The 19,091-nt window shown below is 37.8% G+C and overlaps 1 protein-coding gene across 1 annotated transcript; it reads right to left on the minus strand.

Moving 5' to 3' along the window:
• Positions 1-263: 263 nt before the first annotated feature.
• LOC145774217 (protein virilizer homolog) lies at positions 264-10,565 on the minus strand. The gene is made up of 9 exons (XM_082585398.1): positions 10,378-10,565; positions 9,375-10,191; positions 8,782-8,951; positions 7,399-8,467; positions 7,069-7,295; positions 6,196-6,746; positions 5,483-5,845; positions 3,869-5,075; positions 264-2,513 (listed from the first exon to the last, which is right to left on the minus strand). Exons 1-9 carry the CDS (start codon positions 10,533-10,535, stop codon positions 1,028-1,030), a joined length of 6,048 nt encoding a protein of 2,015 aa, XP_082441524.1. The 5' UTR covers positions 10,536-10,565; the 3' UTR covers positions 264-1,027.
• Positions 10,566-19,091: the final 8,526 nt, after the last annotated feature.

Raw genomic sequence — 19,091 nt, forward strand, 5'->3', positions numbered from 1 at the left:
AGATAGAACCTTGGGTGCGTTGGTGATACAGTGCTGGGCTACTTTAATGAACATATATGGTTTTAACGCCTGGCTAATCTAATCAAAAAATAACGAGCCCTTAATATAGATACTAAACTCATGAAGTAAAATACATTTATAGCACTGAAGATAAAGACAGTTTAGTTTCGAAACGTTTGCTGAAGTTGAGTTTAGTATCTACATTTCAGACTTTTTATTTTTTTATTAGATGTATAATTTTATTATGATCTAAAATTCAGCAATAATATTCAAAAAGGCGTGTAATGAAATGGTTGTACACCAGCAAATAGAAACAATTATTTGTACCACTGAAATGGTGGAGTTTAATTTCACAAAATTAACAATTTAAAAAAACATCATTAAAACATCAAATCGACACAAAATACACACGATTTAAAACTTATGTTTCGCTCAAAAGGCTAATCCTCGATTGGGACATTTTTGGTGCGGTAGAAATACATTTAGTTTAACAAACGTTTCATTTTGATATAAATATAGTTAGTTTTCAATTATATGATTAGTTCATACTCTATGCCAAGTATTTCCACACATTATCTTACAAAATGACGGTGTTTAACTGACCAAGTATCCCTCAACACTGCATGAAGTCGCTTATAATGCGCATTCAAAGGAATTGATCGAAGTACAAGCTTTACCTCGCTGCAGAACCAAAACTGCATTTCATGGGCTTGCGCTTTTATTTTATACAGTACTTTTCTTTTTGGTACAAAAACTGGTAAATTTTGTATTTAAAAATGACAACATCAGCTTTATAAACATTAGCTTTTAGTTGGCCAAACGTGCAAAAAGTTGTCTTCGTTATCACGATGGAAACAATACAAAGGTTTAAAGGCAACCCCGAGGTTTTCACAGAGGCTACAGTCATGTTAAAATGTTCAAGAGGAGAAACTTTGATGTTTTGCTGATCTCCGCCATACCGGGGTTACAACAAATGAAGAATACAATCGTTGAAAAGAATCGTAGCCAAGCAAGAGGGTCAACCCATTCAGCGCGTGGAAGAGCGCATGTGTTTGCCCCTCGTCCTTTCGTATGGTCTCCCGCTGCGTTGAAACGACGGGGGCTCGCCGCCCCATTGTTTGTAATTGGGTGAAGCAAACGAATAGGCTCCTCTGGGACCTTTCATAACTTTGGACCCCCTTCCTCGGTAGGGAAGTCCCTCACCAGAATAACCCCGATTAAAGCCTCCATCCCACCCATCGGGAAGTTCCTGTTTGTTTGTCTTAAACCCTTCGATTGGGGAAAAACTTAGTCTACTGGCGTTGGGTCTTGAGGGGATTCCCCGGAACCTCTCGGGTATCCTGCTCCCTCGTCCATTGCCTTGGGGGCGAAATTTATTCAGAGGTGAGATGTTGGAATGAGAACCTTGGTAAAAACCGCCGCGAGACCGGTAACTGCTGTTTCTTGAACCCCTACCGCTGCCCCTTCCCCCTCTGGGGGTAAACTCCCGAGGTTTGAAAGTCTGCAGGGGTGGGGGTCGTCGGATGGGTTGAACAGGCGGAGGAGGTGACTTGAAGAATTGGTCCTCACTTTCGTTCTTCTCCTGTTCTTCATCAGCAGCAACAAAATCATCGACATGCATCGATGGCGGACGACTCGTGTTTTGTTTTCTGTGACGAAACAAATCAAAGGGTCGATTGCTCGGATTGCCTCGACCCCTGCCACGACCACGGCCCCTTCCCCCCGGCGGCTGTTGTTGCTGGGCCATCAATATTCCGTGGGAACGCTTCATGAATGTCAACGATTTCCCAAGACGAGCAGAATAGGTTTCCATCTTTTGGCGTCGCTTGGCCATTGCGTCAGTTTCTTCTGCAACCCTTTGAACATCAACCGCCTTGGCGGACTTCTCCAGTTGCTCGGCGAGGTCATAGCCGGGGCAGAACTTCTCGGCCGTGGCTATGAGGTCACACTGGACAAGACGCTGCTCATCGCCATCTGGTGGTGGACATGTCGAGCGACTCGGAGCCGTCAGGGAGAGCTGAGTGATCAGATGCGAGTCTTCTGTGTTGATGACAAAAACAGGTCGATTTGCAAATTGCTCCAGCAATGAAGTCGGATCAGGAAGAGCTTGTTCCTCTAGAAGAAGAATATCTTCCAAGCTGCTACCTGAAGTTAAACTCTGTCGTAGTGACGTCACCCGATCGAACAAGCTGGCAAAGTCGTCAGAAGAGGAAGCATTTTCTGTGAATAGTTTTTGCGTCTTTGACTCCAAAACCATTATGGGTTGTTCATTATTATCTTTCCAGCGTAACAACTGTCGGAGTTGTGAGTTGGACAAAGAATATTTCAATTCACTCTTTCCTGATCTATCATTGCTTCTATCAAGAAGAAGATACAGAAATTCGAACACATTAAACAATGCATCTAGGCAATAGGAAGAAGACGAATCGAAATTGTCGCTCAATATCTTCATAGCTTTGGAGAATCCATCTTCTGCCTTCAATAGAGCATTTCGTACATATGGTATCGTAAATCTGGTGAAATAATAAAAGGCATCATTATAATATAATGCAGTAGCGGTGTGAAGATGCAGTGAGCAAATACAATATAAGCACTGTGAATGGCACGAGTGAACGCACATTAATAGTCAAAGCGAACCGCGCTGGTATACCAAATATAGTTATATGCACGACTGGCAGGTGGCCTAAAATTCAGACAGAAAACGACAGAGGCTTAATTTATAAGGATACTTTCACTACATGCGGTAAAAATAGCCTCGGCCTTTAAAGTTAAGCGGGTCGTTTTCTGTCCCGATTTTAGGCCTCCTGGCAAACATGGTTATATGTCCCGGCACATGCAAATAATAAATAAGTTAAATTAAGATTAAGGGTGCACTACACTACCAGGTATTTTAAAAAATTCAAAATTTTTTTTGGCGATTTATGTCAGAAATTTATTATAGACTCAAAATCTGTGCTTAGTTTTTGCCTATTCCAACTACTTCAACCTTCAATTAGAGTTTTTTGAGGGTACCTTGCCTTTTAGGTGTACTTAAATATCATGTTTTTTGAGATTGTTGTTCAAAAAATCGAAAAAAAAATTAAATCATTAGCGATACTAATGGATGAAAATCATTTTGTCTGCACTAAAAGCGTCTAGAACATAGAAAATGAACAAAACATATAAATAACTTGCTCTTATTGCTGATAAATGACTTATCTAAGCATTAAGGATACGTTCGAGAGTCACGTTTGATTTATTTGAGATCCTTTTTGAGATGCGATTTACTCAAAATGACACTTTTTGGACAAGAATTGGTAACTACTAAAAAAGTACTGGGTCCAATTGGCTAAAAACTTGAAGAGATGTTCAATGTTCCTCTAGGCAAACTTTAATGGAGCGATTTAGAAAACAGAAATAAACACTTTGTTGAACGAATCGTGAAGTAAATTTTGCCTTTTGGACCGTTTCTTAAACTTTCCATTTAAAAATAAATAAAGACAAGAAAACCCTCTCCATAAGTATGTAGCTAATATACCAGTAGCTGTCACCTAAATGAAGTTGATACTATTCTCTCCAGGTCTTGCTTATTTTTAATCACCTTCACTTCACAATAAGTTATTTTAAAAAATAACGTTTTTGGACAGCTTGTAACAAGATCGGCAATACTGTACGTCTGTACATAGTTTATTGTAGCTTGGATGAAATTTAGTGGTGTATGTGCACATTTATTACGAATGTTGTAAATCTTGTTCTAAATAGTAGTGCACCCTTAAACCTACTATCTCCTAGCTAGAAAAATTAATTAGTTTCACATTGATTTTAACGTCTACAGGCATTTAATCAACGTAAAAAGGGACAGATTTGCTGGCAACAATCGGTTTCATACCTGGTTCTATAGAGAAGGGCAAGCACAAGGAATGCGCGGCTGGAGACCCTGCTAGACGGGTTGCTAGTTTGATTGACAGCTAGTTTCACCATCGCTTTGAGGTGGGTGACACAGGGAAGACAATCTGCCAGTGAGAAAGCTGCATCGTTGGTGGGATGGATTGAAAATTCCGAATCCACGAGAACCGAGATGAGGAGCAAAATCGCGGAGACATCTTCTGGAGACGTCTGGAGGTTGGTCCCGTACATCCATAGATTCATTACTCCATCCGCTTCATCATGGAGCAATGAGATGGCGGCAGACTTGGCAGTCGGCAAGGTTAAGATTTCTGAAAACGTTTGAACCGATGTCACTTGGCCAGGAGACAAAATAAACTCTTTGTCTCCTTCATCAGCATCAGTGATCATCGTATCTTCTTTGTTTTCCTTAATCAATGGGCTCACCAAGAGCGGAGACACATCTCCTAAGTACCTCTTCATTATTGTGAGAGCCAACGATGGAGATAGATCAACAATCTGTTGCACTAACATCACAACAACTTCAATAAGCGGCCGGCAAGTCGATGAAGACAGTGGTAGTAAAAAATCGATCAAGTCATTAATATGAGGAGATATGCACTTGCTCCATACCATGCAGACGGACACTGCATTAGCCCGAGAGTTTTCAGGAGGATTGCTTGGTGTTACTATGGGCAGAGGCATTGGTAGAAGTTGTGATAAGAGCAATAAAGTAGGAACGAAATTATCGCATTGTGTCTCCGCGTATTTAATGATTTCTGTTATGATTGTGTTGGTCATTTCTGAAGGCTTTGAATTAGCGAAAAATAAGGCAAAAATCGAAACAACTTTTCCTGTGAAGGTATGTAGCAAAGCTGTGTCTGTTGGCCGCAGCAGAATGTAAATGTCAGAATATAGCGCAACAATCGCCCGGGTGATGTGTACGCCATTCATATTCTTCCCATCCATTGATGAGTCCAATACTTGAAACAGCATCAAATGAAGAAGCGACAGCGTGCTGTTGCACATAGACGTGATGAGGATATGAGTGGACGCTAACATCCCCGTCACCATGGCGTGGATGCCATGGCAAAAGTAGTGCAACGATTTGTGGAGTTGATCGCACAGTGACAATAGAATGTTCAATGCGTCGACGGAAAAGAGAGCGAGCACTTTCAATCGGGAACCCGCATCTGTTTCCCTCCCATTCCCTGCAATAGTTGAATGATTATTACAACACTGACACAGATCGACTAACTTAAGTGCGACGTTAGTTAGAGCTTTTCTCTGTTCTACTTTTAGAGCCTATAGAGAAGGTTGGGCTGGTTTTGCTTCTAAACAATACGTCCGGTGGTGGGTAGGCTATAAGATAAATAATATTTTATAACATTACTATTAATATTAGGTGGACGGGAGGGAATCTTCGTGCCCATCTTCAATCATATGTTGAAGTGCCTTCATTAAAGACACAACTGAGTGCTCGGGAGCGGTGTTGGAACGACATGTTGTCGAGGGTCGTACCAGGGCTCTCACAATTCGGCTGTGCACAACTAGATAAAGTTCATATACTTTACTGAGATAGCAACAAGCGGTTGAAAAACTCTCAAATTCCGTCTACCTTTAATACACAAATGGCACAACAGTTTCAGCGCTGTACATATGCCGGGCCCGTCTATGGTCAAACTCGTCCATTCTAAGAGGGAACTTTTCTCTTTAATGAATTCAACAAGTTTCCCAATATCTGAGTCATCTCCGACGATATTTCTCTCCAATGGACTGAGAAATCTTTTAAACTGTTCCGACCTTGATGTAACGTGCCGCATGGACAAACAGGACCGAGTCAACTCAGCCAAATGCTTGTAAATATAGCCGGCGTCGTCTGGCATCGAAAGTACAAGGTGAACCAAAGAAGCCGCGTAACTGTTAACAGCACTTTTGTGATGGATCAGGTCTGGTGTCTCTTCTTCTGGCTTGTCAGCTTCTTTAAAATACATGAAATGATAAAACACAAGGTCATCAGTAAGAACATGAAAATAAAGATAAAGCAATATATGCGCTAGAATGGGTAAATAGGACAGAAACAGGAAAATAACATTCTGATTGCACTGCGGTCATCTACGGCACAAATGAAAGTAGGGTGACCAGTTTCTTTATATTGACCGTCTCTCCTTCAGCGACTACATAACATCTAGTTTTTTTTTATACCCTGGGTGGGTAGAGTTGAGCAGTGTTTGTAATCATGCTGATCAACCCACACGTAGCTGAATCAAACTGGGCCTTCAAAAATTTATTACAATCATTGGAACAAAAAGAATTACAAAAAGAGCCTACCTTCTTTATCGCTCTTTTCAGCATCACTGGCAGACTTCTTCACTTCCTCTGATTCCTCTTCAGGTGCAGGATCAGGATCTGTAAGTTTAGAAGGATACCAAAGACAGAGCAATAAAGGAGACAAAAGATCATCCAGGCCAAGAACCTTGGCCACATAATGCCTCCCAAAGGAAGGATAAGTTAAGGAGTAGAGGCCCTTGAATGCATGTGATAATTCCTCTTCAATATCATCTACTTCTGCCTCTGATTCCAAAAGACTTGATATGTGATCCACTGACTGCATGGCGTGGATGTGGAAGGCAAGTTTTGCTCCAAGATATCCAGCAGTGCGTGGCGTTTCAACGTCAAGATGGGGCGTGGACTTCATGAGATGATGAATGATGTGGAGGACACAATCAGAGTTGGACAAGAGGTGAAGCAAACCGTGCTTGGTGTCCATCAATTCTTCTAAAAACATGGAGCAAGATTCAAATACTCCTCTATGTCCGGAAACAACTGGTAAAGTCAGAAGGGCTTGTACTGACGAAAGAAGTCCTGTTCCCTCAGACATTCTGAAAGATATACAATATTGTTTACATTGAAAACAACATCATGATTAAAACTTGATGTATTTTCGGCAAACTACACGACAAAACTATGAAATTAAGGAAATAGGAGCTGATGTCTCTCTCTCAACCTCTGTTCTGGTTCCATAATATGTTATTGAAGATGAAAAACTGTCTTCAAAGGAGGCTCCTCAACTTTACACGACAAAAAATGAACCATACTTGCTAAAGATTTAGATAATTGCCTTGCAATTAGTGAGGAATTCATTGAATTATCTGAGTGTACAGTGAATCGCATTGGATATAGCTTGAAATGTACGTAACTTACCTGTACAATGCAGTCAATGCGTCATTCTTTGCGTGTTTATCAAGGGCAGACAAATGATTTTTGGACAAAGGAAACCGCTGGACGGGAGATTGCCCAATGGTATCACTTGGACTTTGGAATGCAGACAATATTTGCTTCAGACACTCAGTTATCTTCGAAAGTTCTTCTTCATCGATGTTGATGTCTTCCAAGCTCATCACAGATTGAATTGGAACAGTAAGATTTCCCTGCACAATCAAAACAAGCGATAAACAGTGTGCTATCCAACAGAGTGGAGCCTATTTTTCTATGTAAAGTATGTGAATTGTGAACTTACAGCTGAAAACTTACCGCAGCTGAAGGATTTGAAGAGACAGTTTCAGAAAAAACTTGCTCTTCACTGTTTTCTTCCTGTAGCGGATTAAGTCCAATTTCTGGCGCAGTAACTTTCCGTTTGCTTTTATCATCATTGGTAATACTAACTTCAATACTGATCATTTCTTCATCATCGGTTAATGTTGAAGAGGCATGTAGCTCTTGTTCAGTTTCTTCATCGTGAGTATATTCTTCCCCATCATTACTCTCTTCATCAGAAACATACACGAATTCTTCTGGGATCTTATGCAGCACAAAGGATTGCGTAAGAGCTCGCAATTCATTCATACACTCATAGATGTGAGCCTTTCTGGTTAGTTGACTCAGCGCACTTGCGACTCTAGCAGCCTGGGGTTCCAGTGCCAGCTCAATAACGGAAGAGTAGCCGGTTTTCTTTGAAGACGTGGTACCCGATGAGCCTTGTAAACTTGGCATATCGTCATTACCAAAGAGAAAGTCATGTATTTGTGAAGGCCAATTGGTCATAGCATCTAGGACATGAATGGCTGATATTTTGATAGACGAAGCAACATGCTTTGCATGAAGTATATCAAGCAAGCTATCCGCCAGACCGGCAACTGTCATTTGCTCGACAACATCCGCAGCTGTTTCGCAAAGTTTCTGAGCTAAACCAAGACTTGCTTTCAAACTGCGAACGTTCACTCCAATCAAATTTGGTATAGCGCCTTCCAACTGAAGACCTGTGATAACCCAAGCGCAGAGAATATAAGCGTGATCGAGATCATCTTTAACTTCTAAATAAGGAAGTCCTTGAAGAACTAAAGGAACTATCTTTTCCAAATTTGTCACCCACTCTTTTTCTTTTCCAGGCAAAACTGAAGAAATATCTTTCTTTAAGCTGCTTGAGTAACCTCCTCCATGTTTGACAGGACAAAGTTTCATGTTGGCGATTATAAGCTTCTTAAGACTTCTTGCTTCTTCAATTAAAGTCTTTGAAGAAATTTTCTTTGTTTCTTCCACATCACTTTCTTCTAGCACATGCAGTTTGTTTCGGAGCAAGTCAAATTGTGATAGTTCTGGACACCTGAGGAAATAACAATGTTTAGTGTGTAATCACCAAAACATAAGCAATTCAATCTAGTAACAGCGCAGAAACTAAAATGCACGTACTGTATATGCCAAGAACCCATTTTTTATATCCGACTCCGGTCATTGTAAAAAAAATTGGATGCCAAAGCTTTGCAGTATGTGGTACAAAGTGTGAAAATCATATTATATATATAACATTGGAAAAAGCCTATCCATCTTCACTACGTCTTCGTTTTTCAAAAGATTTGACAAGCAGCCAAGTAGGCCTACTGTGGAATAACCAAACAGTTTGTTGTAAGTGTAACCTACGTGTAATGCGAAAGTGGATACACATCCATGTGGAATGGATTGAATGACATCATGGAAGAAGGTAGGAGCAAATCTTCAGCCATCATAGCTTCGATATTTGCAGCAGCCTCTTCATCTATCTCCTCATCACTAATCTCCTCAAAAGCAACCCCTTCCCATTCTTCTTCATTCTATCAAATGTTTTAACAAGCGATACCAACATGAAAGCTTTAAACATAAATAATATTTAAAAAGCTCAGTAGTTAGAGTGCCTCAGAAAAAGAAGACCTGGACTCTGTTGCCCATCTGGTCATACCAAAGACCTTTTGAAAATAGTAATGAAGCTCAGCAAAGAACTCAAGGTAATATACTAATAATGTACCCGGCTGTGCTGATACTGTCTGCTTTGTAAACCACTGTAAGCAACACATATCTAAGATGGATACAGTGCAAAATAAAAACACGTTGTAATGGGAGCAGGTATGACTATTATTGCTCTAAAAGTAACACCGCTGGTAGTGGTAGGACCTTCCAAAAGCTTATTCAAATTCTATTTCCAACATTTTGAACAAATCTTGTTAAGTCTAACAAGTTGGAAAAATGATTACACATACCTGTTGTTCTTCCTTCACATTTAGGTCATACTGTTCCATGTTCTTTTTTTCCTGCTCAGAATTGAATTCACCAACTTTTCTCCCGTAATCAGCAGCATCACCTCCACCTCCCCAGGGTAATGCATGCTTCGAAAAGCGAAACCCACCTCGTTCATGCATATACCTACCATAGTGGTGTGCCTCATGGCGTCGCTGCAGATGGCCTTGGTCATTATTAGGATCTTGCATATGTTGACCCATGTTGGTTTTGTTATAATAGTTGTCTCTTTGTCGATGATTGCGATATTGATAATTATCATTTGGCCGTCCGCGATAAGATCTTGAGTCATAATTCATGTTGGAATAATTAGTTGGATCAACAGGAGGAAATAAAGAGTCATCTCTTTCTGTCTTTAGCCGGTGGAATGGTGGGTTGGTAGGAGAAACGTCCACTGACTGCAAAGGAGGTTGCAGGGGCCTGCCAGGATATGGACCAGGTTGTGGTTTGTCTCCAGTATTTTGAAAAGTATCTTGAATTGGAGGTACAGGGGGTTGAGAAAGCTTCTTTGCTTCAATACTTTGTTTTTCTCGAATAGAACGAACTGCATTGACGTCTGATGCGTCAGCACCAAACACAGCTAGAGTCACTGCAGTGTAGCGACCACAGCATATCAATTTGTCTATCACAATAGGCAAGCGAGGGTGGGCAGCACAGGTGTTAGTAGCTTCATTGTATTCCAAAGCACACAAATTTTCAAACGTGCTTGCATCTTTGTTATTCACATCACATGAAAAAAAATCAATGCGAAATGAGCCAGGTGATGTCTTTCCAATTTGTCTGCAAAATAGGAAAAAACATAATTTCAGATTAAAACTAGACTACCGTACCTCAATCAAGGGCTATGAAAACCTTTATTTCACAAACACCATTGGTCAAGCAACTGAAGCACCTGGCTTCACTTTTTAGCCACATGAACCTGGTTCGATATCTGACTTGACTAGATGATAAAAAAACACCACTCACCCTTCAGCACCTAATTGGTCATGCAAGTGACTTCCCCTTTGAATGACGCGAATTTCTTCTAAAACTACTGGTGATTGAAAATCAATTGCACTCCAATTGTTGTTGACAGTTCCATCCGATGGATCTTGTACAAATGTATCACAAAAAATAACCTTCATTCTGTTTTCATTTTCTAGAAACTTTTTCTAAAAATTATGCTGAAAAACAGTGCGTGCTAATCATTTCTTAAATTTCACAAACTAGCAAATTGGCATTTAAAATACAATGGTAACACAATAAATTTATACAAATTATGATACAATAAACTTGTTAGCAATAAATGGTAGCCTAGCATGATACAAAGAATTTATGCACAGAGTGACTTTTTTTCTTTGTTTTTACAATAAAGTTAATCATGGAAATGAACTTCAATGCATTTTGATGCTGTGAGGCATGTCTATCTCCACACTAGATTGGGAGGCTCAGTGCAATGAATAAAAAGGTGCCTTTCATGTTTATTGAGCAATTACAGCAAAAGGTAAAATAACTTGCATGGAATATATAATTTTACATAAAACCATGAAAATATATCTAATACAGTAATTTTGTATGCCATAAGCCAATTTTATTACATTGCGCTTATTATAATAAGTAATTACTTTTAAAAAAGCTCTTTATTGACATTAATCTGTGACACCAGCTAAAGTTTTGACATCAGACACTATTTACCGCGTTGTAACGATTATAAAGTGATCACTTTGCAGAACAAAAATTGTTGCAGAAAGAAATTGATAATAAAATATAGTTTATAGTAATGCATTTAAGCAATCTTACAATAAATTTCAAGTGACAAAACTACTAAAGTGCCCAAACAACTCTTACAGTCAAATAGGTATTTAGTTAAATATAAATTACATAATAATTAATATCATACATGTACAGTATACACCAGTGTCAGACTGTTAGTATTAAATTTAGAGAAATAGGCTGCAGCAAGTATAAACAGAAGTACTCAATCTATAACAGCAATAAAAGCTGATAAATAACATCTTATAAGACACTATGTTGATACAACAGTTAACAGCTATTACTCTTTGATACAGGCAAATGTACGGTACAGTATATTGTGTATGCTACTGCAAAACTACGGAATGGCTCGTTTCGGCAAGTCCGATTCGGCAATTTTTTGAAAATCCAATGACGCTTTCTGTTTATTCAGAGAATTTTGTATTTTATTCCACAATATCGTTTCTTTTGCATTCCGACAAAGAAAAATAAATTAAAATGAAATTTAGCGAAAAATGTTTGAACTATTAAATTAAAATGTTTGCTCACATAAAATTGACATGTATCCTAAGTCATCCACCTTCTTTGCGTCATGTTTATGTCATTCGTCACGTCATGCATTTTTTTTAAAAGTTATTTGTTGACTTTATATGATATTTCAAATATATTTTACATCAAAACAACCTTTTTCACAAAACGATGCTGTAACTCAAAAGAATTTTTGATGTCAACAAAACTTTTAAATGTAATGCAAAGGCAATTACATCGTTGTAACGTCGCCAGATGTTGAAATCGTATACAAAAGGGAACTTTTGCTGACCAGGTTTAGGTTGTACCTGAGAAACATTTACAAAAGCTATTCGATTTGTTCAAAGAACCCAATTAGCCTAACAGTTCGTATTTACATTGATTCAATGTCTGAATATTGAATAGGCCTAATATTCAATTGTTGGATTTACAAAGGGTGTCGTTAGATTTTCAAAAAATTGCCAAATAGGGAACTCGTTGAAAAAGGCTGTCACCAAATGGGGAACTCGCCGAATAGTAGCAGACCCACAAAACTAGCAATAAGACATTAATAGAATTAAATAAAAATAAAGTAGTGAAATCAGTTTTGTTTTAAAGCCCATTGTGATAACATACGAATCAATTATGCAACACAACAGACAGCTGGAAGCACCTACCATACGGAACATGTAGTCACTGAGTTAGCTGGTCCGAATCATTCTGCCATGCCATTAAGAGTCTTGCCAAAACATCTGCATGCTATGTCAAACCAACAACTTTTATTTTCCACCACTCAGCTACTGATTGCAAAAGGGAACAAGATCTGAAGACAGGAAGGCATCTGGGCCAAGTTTGTGCTTAATACGCTCAAAGCTATGAAGCTGCATAGCGTACTTAAACAAAACAAAACTGACATTTTAACAAAAACTTATGAAATATAGATTCAAAACGCAAGAATTGCAATAGACTTCAAATACATAATTGTAAAACGGCAGGTACCGGTAGTTCCATTATCAACATAATTAAGGTGCTTCACCTTCATTCCTATGCACTATAAGTTACTTTGATAACAAACATTTATGAAGACAATTCTAATCTAAACTTTTTATATATCATACATATATATATACTTTTGAAGACAAATATAGTTATTACTATCTGAATCTTTAACAGCCTGTTTCACCTTACCATAGAATAAGACTTTCTATTTGAATAAGACCCTTCTGATAATCCGTTAAAGACGAAACAGGCTGTTAAGGATTCAGATAGTAATAACTATATTTGATTTAATTCGCTCTGCTTTGCTTTTTTGCTTAGCATTGAGCACTTTTTGTAGTAATGTAGTAGCTTATTAATAGTTTTTATTGTTTTTTACTTTTAAAGACTATGTTTCAGTTACAACATTTCACAAACGTTATGGGTTTAAATGACGCCGTTAACACACAATATTCCCCAAACCAACATTACAAACGTATAACAATTTTTTCAAATGAACAATATATTGAATCTATAGCATTATCACAATAAAGCATAAATTTCAAGTACGTATAAAAATATTGAGATGAAAATGAAAGATAATTTTGTAAAGTTTATACTATATACATATTATATATAATAAGTTTGAAATTTATGATGGTAGTAGACTTTTAAATTGTTCTAAACAAGCAAATGACAATAAAAATTGATTCATTCATTATTGGCAACAACGTACTTATTCCTCTAAGTTTGATATGTTTACAAATACCTTGTTAGCAAGTCGCCACCAGCACCTACTACAGTCCTACAATATATTTATACATTAGTCTTCATCAACTAAGTTTATTACAGGCAAATTAAAAGATTTTTGAAAATAATATAATTTTTGCAGTTTCTTCTTGAGATTAGTAGAAATTGGTAGCTGATGTACAACATCTTCATTGGGTAACTGTTGGTGTAATGCTTGTAAACAAAGTTTTTCAAGACTGCACAGACTTGTTAATATTTTAGTAACTGAATGAGAGGTTTCATTCAAAATCATTTGGGAACCAGCAGGGAAATAAACAATGCAACGTTCAGGTGAAAACACCATCGGATATCTATATTTAGAATCATACGCCACCCATGGATGACCAACATATGTTTTCATAACACGAAAATGATGTGGTTTTAAATTTTTGATATATATAACATGCTCTCCTCTAAAACCAATCCATTCTAAAGATACATCTCGTGATGAACAGTTACAAAATTTAACCAAAGCAATGTGATTGGAAGGGCATGACTTTATCATGTTTGGAGGGTTGTTCACAGGTATATTTTCTCCATTTATGTTCCGGTTTTGTTGGTGATTCATCTTCTCTTGCAGTATAAAATAAATCACAAGTTAGAACATGTGTAATTTATAATGTACATACCCTTTTGCACATTCTATAGAATCAGTACAACCATGCAATTAAACAAGTTTCTTGTGGACTGTAATTCAAAACTGATTGGTCAAAAGTTAACTATATATTCCAACCAGAACAACAGAGAATTATACTGCTGAAGAAAATGATAAAAGAGTATATATCCTGAACAAAAATAAAAAATGATAAATAGACATTGCAGTTGGAACCTTGAAGGAATAACCCCTGCTGCTAGATTCTTTCTGACAATCTATTCTGAATTCTGACTGCAGTCACTGCAATTGCATTTATACCACCGTCATTCTGGCAGAATAGTTTTTCCGCTTTCCGCCTAAAAAAGTCATCCGTGAATAAGTGCGAGGCATAAACTGCGACCTGACATACCTTCGAAAAACCTTAAATAAAACAATAACTCGCAACACGTGCCACTTAAATTTTACATGCATCGGATTCAGTATTAAATTACCTTTGCAGGGATGTGCACCAATAGGTGGGCATTTGGAAGGAACTATCAGCAGAACGCTCCAAAGATGGAGGATATATTTACGATAAACATTAAAATAATATGATTTTTGCATAATAGACACCACTTCAAACATCTTCGAATAGAACTATAATCCGCAACACGTGCCACTTAAATTTTGCATGCATCGGATTCAGCATTAAATTACCTTTCCAGGGATGTGCACCAATAGGTGGGCATTTGGAAGGAACTATCAGCAGAACGCTCCAAAGATGGAGGATATATTTACAATAAACATTAAAATAATATGATTTTTGCATAATAGACACCACTTCAAACATCTTCAAATAGAACTATAATCCGCAACACGTGCCACTTAAATTTTGCATGCATCGGATTCAGTATTAAATTACCTTTCCAGGGATGTGCACCAATAGGTGGGCATTTGGAAGGAACTCCCAGCAGAACGCTTCAAAGATGGAGGATATATTTACAATAAACATTAAAATAATATGATTTTTGCATAATAGACACCACTTCAAACATCTTCGAATAGAACTATAATCCGCAACACGTGCCACTTAAATTTTGCATGCATCGGAATCAGTATTAAATTACCTTTCCAGGGATGTGCACCAATAGGTGGGCATTTGGAAGGAACTCCCAGCAGAACGCTTCAAAGAAGGAGGATATATTTACGATAAACATTAAAATAATACGACATTTGCATAATAGACACCACTTCAAACATCTTGAAATAAAACTTTAATCCGCAACACGTGCCACTTAAATTTTGCATGCATCGGATTTAGTAATAAATTACCTTTCCAGGGATGTGCACCAATAGGTGGGCATTTGGAAGGAACTCCCAGCAGAACGCTTCAAAGATGGAGGATATATTTACGATAAACATTAAAATAATATGATTTTTGCATAATTGACACCTCTTCAAACATCTTGAAATAAAACTTTAATCCGCAACACGTGCCACTTAAATTTTGCATGCATCGGATTCAGTATTAAATTACCTTTCCAGGGATGTGCATCAATAGGTGGGCATTTGGAAGGAACTCCCAGCAGAACGCTTCAAAGATGGAGGATATATTTACGATAAACATTAAAGTAATACGATTTTTGCATAAAAGACACCACTTCAAACATCTTCGAATAGAACTATAATCCACAACACGTGCCACTTAAATTTTGCATGCATCGGATTTAGTAATAAATTACCTTTCCAGGGATGTGCACCAATAGGTGGGCATTTGGAAGGAACTCCCAGCAGGACGCTTCAAAGATGGAGGATATATTTACGATAAACATTAAAGTAATATGATTTTTGCATAATTGACACCTCTTCAAACATCTTGAAATAAAACTTTAATCCGCAACACGTGCCACTTAAATTTTGCATGCATCGGATTCAGTATTAAATTACCTTTCCAGGGATGTGCACCAATAGGTGGGCATTTGGAAGGAACTCCCAGCAGAACGCTTCAAAGATGGAGGATATATTTACGATAAACATTAAAATAATATGATTTTTGCATAATTGACACCTCTTCAAACATCTTGAAATAAAACTTTAATCCGCAACACGTGCCACTTAAATTTTGCATTCATCGGATTTAGTATTAAATTACCTTTCCAGGGATGTGCACCAATAGGTGGGCATTTGGAAGGAACTCCCAGCAGAACGCTCCAAAGATGGAGGATATATTTACGATAAACATTAAAATAATACGATTTTTGCATAATAGACACCACTTCAAACATCTTCGAATAGAACTATAATCCGCAACACGTGCCACTTAAATTTTACATGCATCGGATTTAGTATTAAATTACCTTTCCAGGGATGTGCACCAATAGGTGGGCATTTGGAAGGAACTCCCAGCAGAACGCTTCAAAGATGGAGGATATATTTACGATAAACATTAAAATAATACGATTTTTGCATAATAGACACCACTTCAAACATCTTGAAATAAAACTTTAATCCGCAACACGTGCCACTTAAATTTTGCATGCATCGGATTCAGTATTAAATTACCTTTCCAGGGATGTGCATCTTTGAAGCGTTCTGCTGGGAGTTCCTTCCAAATGCCCACCTATTGGTGCACATCCCTGGAAAGGTAATTTAATACTGAATCCGATGCATGCAAAATTTAAGTGGCACGTGTTGCGGATTATAGTTCTATTTGAAGATGTTTAAAGTGGTGTCTATTATGCAAAAATCGTATTGTTTTAATGTTTATCGTAAATATATCCTCCATCTTTGAAGCGTTCTGCTGGGAGTTCCTTCCAAATGCCCACCTGTTGGTGCACATCCCTGGAAAGGTAATTTAATACTGAATCCGATGCATGCAAAATTTAAGTGGCACGTATTGCGGATTATAGTTCTATTCGAAGATGTTTGAAGTGGTGTCTATTATGCAAAAATCGTATTATTTTAATGTTTATCGTAAATATATCCTCCATCTTTGAAGCGTTCTGCTGGGAGTTCCTTCCAAATGCCCACCTGTTGGTGCACATCCCTGGAAAGGTAATTTAATACTGAATCCGATGCATGCAAAATTTAAGTGGCACGTATTGCGGATTATAGTTCTATTCGAAGATGTTTGAAGTGGTGTCTATTATGCAAAAATCGTATTATTTTAATGTTTATCGTAAATATATCCTCCATCTTTGGAGCGTTCTGCTGGGAGTTCCTTCCAAATGCCCACCTATTGGTGCACATCCCTGGAAAGGTAATTTAATACTAAATCCGATGCATGTAAAATTTAAGTGGCACGTGTTGCGGATTAAAGTTTTATTTCGAGATGTTTGAAGTGGTGTCTACTATGCAAAAATCATATTGTTTTAATGTTTATCGTAAATATATCTTCCATCTTTGAAGCGTTCTGCTGGGAGTTCCTTCCAAATGCCCACCTATTGGTGCACATCCCTGGAAAGGTAATTTAATACTGATTCCGATGCATGCAAAATTTAAGTGGCACGTGTTGCGGATTAAAGTTTTATTTCAAGATGTTTGAAGAGGTGTCAATTATGCAAAAATCATATTATTTTAATGTTTATCGTAAATATATCCTCCATCTTTAAAGCGTTCTGCTGAGAGTTCCTTCCAAATGCCCACCTATTGGTGCACATCCCTGGAAAGGTAATTTAATACTGAATCCGATGCATGCAAAATTTAAGTGGCACGTGTTGCGAATTATAGTTCTATTTGAAGATGTTTGAAGTGGTGTCAATTATGCAAAAATCGTATTGTTTTAATGTTTATTGTAAATATATCCTCCATCTTTGAAGCGTTCTGCTGGGAGTTCCTTCCAAATGCCCACCTATTGATGCACATCCCTGGAAAGGTAATTTAATACTGAATCCGATGCATGCAAAATTTAAGTGGCACGTGTTGCGAATTATAGTTCTATTTGAAGATGTTTGAAGTGGTGTCAATTATGCAAAAATCGTATTGTTTTAATGTTTATTGTAAATATATCCTCCATCTTTGAAGCGTTCTGCTGGGAGTTCCTTCCAAATGCCCACCTATTGGTGCACATCCCTGGAAAGGTAATTTAATACTGAATCCGATGCATGCAAAATTTAAGTGGCACGTGTTGCGGATTATAGTTCTATTTGAAGATGTTTGAAGTGGTGTCTATTATGCAAAAATCGTATTGTTTTAATGTTTATCGTAAATATATCCTCCATCTTTGGAGCGTTCTGCTGGGAGTTCCTTCCAAATGCCCACCTATTGATGCACATCCCTGGAAAGGTAATTTAATACTAAATCTGATGCATGCAAAATTTAAGTGGCACGTGTTGCGGATTAAAGTTTTATTTCGAGATGTTTGAAGTGGTGTCTACTATGCAAAAATCATATTATTTTAATGTTCATCGTAAATATATCCTCCATCTTTGGAGCGTTCTGCTGGGAGTTCCTTCCAAATGCCCACCTATTGGTGCACATCCCTGGAAAGGTAATTTAATACTAAATCCGATGCATGCAAAATTTAAGTGGCACGTGTTGCGGATTAAAGTTTTATTTCGAGATGCTTGAAGTGGTGTCTACTATGCAAAAATCGTATTATATTAATGTTTATCGTAAATATATCTTCCATCTTTGAAGCGTTCTGCTGGGAGTTCCTTCCAAATGCCCACCTATTGGTGCACATCCCTGGAAAGGTAATTTAATACTGATTCCGATGCATGCAAAATTTAAGTGGCACGTGTTGCGGATTAAAGTTTTATTTCAAGATGTTTGAAGAGGTGTCAATTATGCAAAAATCATATTATTTTAATGTTTATCGTAAATATATCCTCCATCTTTAAAGCGTTCTGCTGAGAGTTCCTTCCAAATGCCCACCTATTGGTGCACATCCCTGGAAAGGTAATTTAATACTGAATCCGATGCATGCAAAATTTAAGTGGCACGTGTTGCGGATTATAGTTCTATTCGAAGATGTTTGAAGTGGTGTCTATTATGCAAAAATCGTATTATTTTAATGTTTATCGTAAATATATCCTCCATCTTTGGAGCGTTCTGCTGGGAGTTCCTTCCAAATGCCCACCTATTGATGCACATCCCTGGAAAG

Source organism: Aplidium turbinatum, chromosome 7 (assembly GCF_918807975.1).
Source record: "Aplidium turbinatum chromosome 7, kaAplTurb1.1, whole genome shotgun sequence".
Taxonomy (NCBI): Eukaryota; Metazoa; Chordata; class Ascidiacea; order Aplousobranchia; family Polyclinidae; genus Aplidium; species Aplidium turbinatum.

Coding starts and splice junctions, on each gene's coding strand:
- LOC145774217 (XM_082585398.1), bottom strand. CDS start 10,535: ATGAAGGTTATTTTTTGTGATACATTTGTACAAGATCCATCGGATGGA. Junction 5,846..6,195: donor TGAAAAGAGCGATAAAGAAG/GTAGGCTCTTTT, acceptor TGTATTTTAAAG/AAGCTGACAAGCCAGAAGAA. Junction 5,076..5,482: donor GTGCCATTTGTGTATTAAAG/GTAGACGGAATT, acceptor CAACTATTGCAG/GGAATGGGAGGGAAACAGAT.